This window comes from Anoplopoma fimbria, chromosome 14 (genome assembly GCF_027596085.1).
Source record: "Anoplopoma fimbria isolate UVic2021 breed Golden Eagle Sablefish chromosome 14, Afim_UVic_2022, whole genome shotgun sequence".
Lineage (NCBI taxonomy): Eukaryota > Metazoa > Chordata > Actinopteri > Perciformes > Anoplopomatidae > Anoplopoma > Anoplopoma fimbria.
In genome coordinates this window covers 13,201,461-13,210,186 of record NC_072462.1, presented here as the reverse complement: position 1 = coordinate 13,210,186, position 8,726 = coordinate 13,201,461, and the positions used below count along the sequence as shown (strand labels likewise).

Below are 8,726 nucleotides of genomic sequence, written 5' to 3'. Positions count from 1 at the left end.
TTAATCACCAACGTATTAAAACTTACCACTGCCAATTAAAATCTCATTATTAATGACTTATCAACATTTATAACTGCAGCCTTGATTGCTTAAGCGTTATAACTCAGTTACAAGCCATTAATAAGAATGACTTTGGCTTTGCCAGGTTGTATTCCTTTCTTTTTGATAATATTGAAGATATAAATGTTTGTAATCCATTACAAAATGCTTAAGGGTTTCTCACTTTCTACTAAGCCAGCAGTAATAATTGTGAAATAAGAAATGAATAAAGGATTTTAATTTCTCATAAACCCTTCATTAAAAAAATCATTTTTACGATATGAATATTAAAATGTGTGTTCTTTAAATCAAAAACATCATAGTAAAAACATCATAGTAAAAACATTGAGCTTGTCAGCTATTGTAACCAATAGCTGACAAGCCAACTCCAACATGACCTTTTGATTTTGGCTACAATACAAAAGATTCCTCTGCAGCTGGAGTTAACATCTAACACACATTACAACAGTGATCATCAGCCCAGTAGTGTTATTTTGCACAATTACACTGTCACTAATTAGTAGTTTAGCCGCAGATGCATTCAGCTTTTAAGAGAGCCTGCTGCACCTACATGCTGTGGGCAACCCACGTACAGAAAGAGCTACGTAATCTGTATGTGTGTGTGTGTGTGTGTGTGTGTGTGTGTGTGTGTGTGTGTGTGTGTGTGTGTGTGTGTGTGTGTGTGTGTGTGTGTGTGTGTGTGTGTGTGAGAGAGAGAGAGAGAGAGAGAGAGAGAGAGAGAGAGAGAGCATCTCTTCTCTCGCATCAGCATCACGCGGTTTAATCGCTCTTTCTCCATCACCGAGGCGTAGGAGGCGTCTGTCAAACCTGTGGAGCGTCTGTCTGTTGGGAAGACAAGCACACACACACACACACACACACACACACACACACACACACACACACACACACACACACACACACACACACACACACACACACACATACACACGTCGTGTTTGAGAGGAGTTGTAGTTTGTAAGAGAATAAACCGGTTTTACAGCCCTTTGGGGGAATCTCCGCTGTCATCCCGGAAGACTCATCACATTCTCGGCGTTAAGGAAGTTGAAGCGAACAGGTGCGTGGACCGCAGATCTCTTATTTCTTGTTCTCTTAGAATAAATGTTTTAATATCCTTTATTATTATATGAATAGCAGCTATAGCAGTATTTGATCTTCTTATCGCATTGCAATATACCAGTTTCTTTCAATTTAAATGAATAGTAAATCCATTCATGGTTTCCCTGTTGGGCTGTAACCAGTTCCTACAGGTGGGATTTTTTTTATTTTTTTTCTCGGAGCAGTGCTGCTTCTATCAACTGCTCAAACAATTTTTCATACGTTGATATTGGCTTGATAAAAAAAATAAAAAATGCCAGAGAGAGAAAAGTAGGGCGGTGGCATCGTTTGTATGCCTTCTCATTTGCGCCTGTTTTTTTTGTTTGTTTGTTTGTTTGACATCCACACAGCTGTGTGCGCGTTATAATTTGGAAAAGCCAAATCGAGCAGCCATGGACGCGTTCAAGAAGGGTTTCTCTAGAGCCAGGGATGGGGTCGTGGCGGCGGCGGAGAAAACCAAGCAGGGGATGACTGGAGCAGCCGAGATGACGAAAGATGGGGTTATGTTCGTCGGTGGGTGCTTTATGAATATGTTCAAATCGTTACTATAACACAAACACTCTCATCTGAGCCTGAATGAGTGCATTTTTGTATTATCATGTGTGCACTGATCATATTTTTGACTAATTGAGCTTCACCTGCATCCTTTCAGGTACCAAAACAAAGGATGGAGTCACAACAGGTAACATTATATATTTTAATTCATGCCTTTTATGCATCTGTTCCGTTCTCTTGTTGCTCTGAAGGAAATCTATAGTGTTTTAATATTCACATTTTGTGAACTCGGCTGCCTCTTTTACACAATAGATCTCTGACATAAAAGCACAAAAGAGTAATCTCACTGGATCTGGAGGAGGGTCAGTAAGAGAGATGAACTGTAACTCTGCAGGTGTCATATTTCAACGTCTTATTCAACAAACAAAACCTGCCTGACACCCCCCCCCCCCCCCCCCACCCCATGGGCCCAGGCCCTGCCATTTGTCATACATAACAAGCAGAGAAGCCGAGGGGGGACTTCCTGTTATAGGCATCCAGGGGATTGACTGTATTGTTGTAACATAGCCACGAGTAAAGTGAGTGTTTTTCAAACTGTGGTTATACAGAGTGTCCTAGCGACTAATGGAGGAAGGGTATCTTTTTTTTTCTCAGTGGTACCAGGCAGCCTATACATTATGCCTATGATCTGATAATCTGCTCTCAGGAGGTCCACATAGGCGGATATGATGCCTTTATAGCAAAGTGCAGCTTAGTTGTGATTAATTATTACGTGTGGATGCACTCCACCATGCAGTGCAGAGTATTCACAACCTTATGGGGCTGGTTGTCCCCTTAAATAAAGCTATTTACTTGTGACCACGTGTCGCTGGTTGTATATGTGTTTTGCTGTAATCTGATACTGCTAATAATCTTGCGTCCCTTCGAATTTAACTTGTGAACCATTGTTAGAGCCGAGATCCACAGGTTGGGAACCACTGATGATAATACATTTGTCACATGTAGAGCGACCCTCAATTAAGCAGCTTTCTTCTTAATGGATATATATCAAGAGAATATCTATGCTTATTGACAGTTTGGACCTCAATTTATGAATGACGCCTCACTGAATTAAAAGAAAATGTATATTTTACACCACATCTTTCCAAAACAGTTAATGTTGAAAGAAAAGTCACAAGAAAGAGAAGTATGTAGATGTACTGAAAATGCAAAATCACACATCACACAACAATGCATTGCTCAGACAGTAAAAGGCGGGGCGAAACTCAGTCAGGTCTATGAAAGGGAAGTGCCTCCAGGCTGTTCCCTGGTGATCCAGTCTTAAATTGCTCTGTAGGGCGTTCCAACTAGAAGCATTACTCCAGCTATTGTAATGCAAAATGTAGCTCCACCAAATATTTAACATAACAACTTTCATTTCAATGTATCTCAGTGTTACAATATCCTTTTTTGAAGCAATAGCACTATTTATAACATGAGACTAAAAGAGGAAAAAGCACAACCTTTATCTACAAATACATTTATAAGAATAAAACATGTTCAATTCAACACATTTATGGGTTATGTGGCAATAGAAACAAGCACTGGTAAATGAACTGGTTGGAAACCTAATTGTTAGATTAGCGTAGGATTATTTGTGCACGTTCATGTTTCCAAATGAAAAAAAATCTAGATTTCCTGCCTTTGTGGTTGTTCCTTTAGCACATCCATCAGGTCAAACTAAGCAATGTGTTAGTATTAGTATTCAATCAATGCAGCATGATGTCGAGCATTAAAGTAAGGTAGTAGTCATTTCTATTTCCTGTCAATATCTTTCACTAACATCTATAAATCCTTTCAATCACTGTGGATTCATGTATTACGAGAAATGTGTCATGTTTATTTTTTCTTTACATGCTATTCCTCACAGAGATACACCCTCCTCAAATGCCCTTCTTCTGTTTTTTCGTCCCCACAGCTGTGTCTGGAGTGTCACAGGTGGGTGGAGCCGTGGTTACCGGGGTTACCGCCGTGGCCCACAAAACGGTGGAGGGAGCAGGCAACATTGTCGTTGCCACCGGATTGGTCAAGAAGGATCCGGCCAAACAAGTAAGGACGACCCTTTTTTCATTTAGAGTTGAACAGTTTTTGTTTTTTTTAAAGAAATTAGAATATATCTAGGCCATCATTTGTGTTTGTTTTGACTTGTAATTGATTTATTTGGGTTAAAATTGTACCAAAATTAATGAGTTTGATCTATTTTTCTGTTGATAAAAGCACCCTGTACATTAGTACGCTCACATGGGTGAGAATTTTATGGTCCGATTGATCTTTGATTGGTGAATATTTTTGTGGCCTCATGAAATCAGCCACAAAAGCAGCGAACCAGGCGGAAGTTGTTAGCTGTTGCATTTTTGATCTAATTCCCTAATTCTTCATTTACTCTGTCCTCTGTTAATCTGTGTCATGATTTAAAAAGGTGCCATCAAACATTTAAAAAACAGTTTTTATCTGTGTTTGTGTTTTCTGTAAAAATATATGCAGAAAAGTGAAATAATTAGATTTTCCTTACACAAAAAGGAGAATTAAAATATCAGTGCAACTTGTTCTTACACACTTTTCCCGACAAACTGATGACACATCTTTGGAAATGATTGTTTGCAGCACAGCACATCTCTCCACAGTGGCTGCCAGCCATAACTCTTCACTGTGTCAAAATGGCCTCCTAACCTTGAGTCATTTGTCATCACTTTTCATATCTACTGCCTGTCTTTCTTCTCTGAAATGAAAGCCGTTACATATTGTTAGCTTTCCAGCGTTGTTTGTCTTGTCAGTCTGGCCATCATTTGTCTAAAGGAGGAGGAGTTGAGGGTTATTTACTGTAGCAAACAATTTACTGCTGCGACACAAGTCAAACATGAAACATGATTATCATTTATCCTCTTCTTTCTTGCCCTCTCCTTCTTTTCAGCCAATATTTTGACACTGCAGGCATATCTTTTTAGGAATTCGGGGATTTAGCAAATATTTTAAAGTGGCCCTATTATGCTTTTCCACCTTTTCCCTCTTCTTTAGTGTGTTATATATATTTTTGTACATGTAAAAGGTCCGTAGAGTGTAAAACCTGAAGTCCACGCCTAAAAGGAGTTACCCTTCCCCTCAGAAGCTCATGAGCTGCCTGAAACGGCTCCATTGAATTCTCTCCTTCACTTCCGTAACATGATGAGGTCATCATGTTACGGAAGTGACGTAAAACTCTCCGGCTAGTTTGGCCCTCAAACAACAAAAGAGAAAGACAGAGCTGAAGCATCGGAGGAAGAGTTTTCTGAAATGTGAAACGTTGACCAATCACAACAGAGCGGGCTAGCTGACCAATCAGGGCAGACTTTGCTTTCTGGAGGGAGGAGCAAGCGCTACAATGGAGCATTTCAGAGAGACAATACTCTGGTCAACAATTGGTTGCCCAAACAGCTTATCAATTCACCAAAAAGAAGACTGCAAGTAAACATGGTCATAAACATTTTAAGATCGAGTTTCACATTTTTTTATGAGAATTCAACAGGTTTGAATGTAAACCAAACCTTTGAGCAAATGTCCCTTAATTACTACATTTTCACTTTTACTTTACACCATCTCCTATCAGCTCAGACAGACCAACTTACCAAAAGCAGGAGATGGCCTTCATGTTAATGCTCTACTTTTTGTTTCTACACTGAAACAAACACTGTTCTTCTTTTGTTTCAAACCATCGCCGTTACACTACCCTGTGGTTTTTATCTGGATTATTAAGGTGTGAAAATTGGATGTAATTCCGAAGGGACGACAAAAATTTGCCAGTAATTACCCACGTCTCTCATTACATCATTGTGAATCGCAGGAAATGATAAGCTAATCAAACATTTCCCTGGGCAAAACCAACACTTGAAATTACATCACACACACACACGCACACACATACATGCACACCCATGTCTTTAGCTCGGCTTCAATTGGCTGTGATCAGTGAAAAGGACCATACAAAAAAGAAGATGCCAAAGAAATCCATAAATTATTCTCCTGCCAATGGCAACATCTGACACCTGTACAAGCAGATCTTTTAATGAAGCAATCAAATTATTTATCCACTACTCGTGTCATCCTTCATTGCGGACATTTGATTTCATTATCAAAAGATGCTTGTAGGATTTTCCACAAACATGCCATTGAATCCTTTCATCCTGGTTATGGGGATGCGTTGTAAAGGCAGCTAGATGGCTAATATTCACCCTGAGGGATAAAACAATGATGGAGCTCCACCTGGAATGTGATCAGCCTCATTATGAAGATGACAAGCCAAACTGGCAGGTAGCACAGACAAACAGATGGACCAACAGACACACAGTCAGCTGACTGATGGAGATAAGGTGGACAAACTGAAGGGAATAAATACACAGATTAAAGACAAAAAAAAAAAAATCCTGGTATTCCCAGCGAGGGATTGACATGCAGACAGCAGCAGCTTGTGCTCATTTAACCATCATTCCCAGGCGGCTCTGCCATTAAACATCATTAATATTGATTTGATTTAAAAAATTGATGCCAGGTTGAGAGAGCCCATCAAAGATTGTCTCCTGGGTGTCTGACACACACACACGCACACACTTAGACACACAAGCAGAGGGATGGTGGGATGCTGAGTCTGATTATTCTCCTTATCTAGTTGTTTCTCCAATTCATGAGCTGCTGGTGACTCATAGCAGGAGACAGCGAAAGCCGGAGAGGTAGAAGTGGAGGAAAATGACAATGAGAAAGAGCGTGGTGGGTCGAGTGGTGGGGACCTGAGGAGGAGACACGACAGGAAATAGAAAATGCTCAGCATCAACACACCTTATTGCTCGGATCTTTTCAGCGACATGCAATAAAAGAGGCTGCCTGTTTCACATCCCTGGGAGGAAATGTATGCCTTAAAACAATACATATTGGAGGTCAGGTATTGCTTTGATTTTGCTTTGGAAGATTGTTTATAAAGATATTTTAGATTTAATTTGTCCTGAAGAGCGATTCAATCTTAAACTTTTGGCCAAAGTTTGATCTGACCACAGTAAAAAAGACAAGGTGTTGTCTATTGGTAGATCCAGCTGTGCGTTTGTGTGTGTGTTTTTACCTGAGCACACATGTCTCTAGCTCTGCTGTGTGACCAGATGGAGGCTTGATGGGTGGCGTTAAATGCAACAGCAGGAGTAGAAGCCGGAGTAAGTGGTTTAAGGTTCTGTCAGTCGCTGGTGAGCACGTCAGCACACTGTGACCGCTCCCCATTAAGGAAGGTCAGTTCAAGGGGACGATGTAATCACTGCATCCTTGACGTCACACACACACACACACACACACACACACACACACACACACACACACACACACACACACACACACACACACACACACACACACACACACACACACACACACACACACACCGTCACCTCCCCTTCTTCATCAGCGGTTCGTGCCTGGTCTCTTTTCTCAGCAATCCACCAAATGACCACCAATCATAATGATCATTATGGAATGAGTGCAAGCGTCTCCTAATGTAGACAGAGCAGGAGTGGGATGCAATCTATGTGTTGTTTACCTTCAAACTTGTGTTTTAAAATGTTGCATAAAATATGGCATAATGGTAGGTAGTGCATCCAGATGTTGATCTGATGGTCTGGAGATGCATATGTGTCTAGGGGTTGTACTAAAGATTGTTGTTGTTCATTTTAGATTCATCTGCTGAATTCTTTCTCTATCAATTGTTTGCTCTAAAAAATATAAATTAGAAGTGGATATAAAGGCTTCCTAAATTGGTCACCATGTTTTCACATTAACTGCTATTAGATCATGCATAAAGAAAATTGGATCATATTCAGAGTTAGAATAAAAAGTTGTCCTTTTTGTCTGTTCCCAGAGTGATGAAGCCTCAGCAGTTCAGGAAATGGCAGAGTCACCGGTCGATACTGACCCTAATGAGGCTACAGAGGTAAGAACCCACTAGCGAAAGTCTATAATTATGTTAATAGACTATATTAACTGGCATTTGAAGGGTTAAGGTTTTTCAAATGAATACATATTTAGTCATTTTAATCAGGACTGATGTTGGTTAAAATAATTATTCAGTGAAAGTGGAAAATTGTATAAAAATACAAATTTATTGATGTTTTCTCATCCTGTCATTTTTGTCTTCAGAGCAAATTTTCAAAAGGATGCAAAAGGGTTAACAATTATTGATGTTGGTTTATTTATTGTAGAGACTCAAATTCACAACACTATAATCTGAAAACACCTGGGGGGGCCTCGTTTTTGTTCACTCGCAAAATTAAAGTGAAGGAGCTAGGAAAGCATAGAAATAATCAGCCTAAATGAATATTGAATTATTGTGTTATATATTGGATTTGGTGGCAGTCATACTAAATGTGTAATAAATTGCATACATTTTGTTTAGGATTGTCTCCCAAACCTGTTTAATTTCTTCCAAAGCTGGTTGTTCAATTTTCATGCAGTATGGTGATGCTTTATTCAAGGACAGTGAACTCACCGCCCACCTCTTGTCCCTCTTCTCTCTCAGGACGACACCGATGACAACTGATTGAGAGCTTCACAATCAAAGACCAATGATCAATGACCGAAACATTCCATGTCGCTCTGCCAAGTCCCGTTGTGCCTCGTTTATGGTCCTTTATGGAGTCTGTGCCCAACATGTGTGTGTGTGTGTTTCTGTTTGTGTTATAACGTATGTCTGTACAGCAGTATGTGTGTTAATGTTGTATAGAAAGGGAGATCATGTGTGAATGTGTGTGTACTCGTGTGCCTTTTACACATCTGTCCTGAAAGTGACCGTCTGTCATTACAGTGAGTAAACGTCTCTTTTTGTGTGTGTGTGTGTGTGTGTGTGTGTGTGTGTGTGTGTGTGTGCGTGTCTATATGTATGTTGTTTGTCACTTGTTACTCGTCAATTGCTCAAACAATGAAATACAACACGTCAAGCACCTAAGTGTCTCAATATTTATGAACAATTTACAGTGATCTGTTTGAAATGGAAGCGTAATGATATTCTCTATTTTTGTCCGTGTACTGTC

General features: G+C 39.9%; 1 protein-coding gene across 1 annotated transcript; it reads left to right on the top strand.

Annotated features, from left to right (window-relative positions):
• Positions 1–1,550: 1,550 nt before the first annotated feature.
• LOC129102868 (alpha-synuclein-like) lies at positions 1,551–8,325 on the top strand. Its single transcript, XM_054613146.1, has 5 exons — positions 1,551–1,671; positions 1,811–1,840; positions 3,611–3,741; positions 7,559–7,630; positions 8,216–8,325. Exons 1-5 carry the CDS (start codon positions 1,551–1,553, stop codon positions 8,234–8,236), a joined length of 375 nt encoding a protein of 124 aa, XP_054469121.1. The 3' UTR covers positions 8,237–8,325.
• The last annotated feature ends 401 nt before the right edge of the window (positions 8,326–8,726 follow it).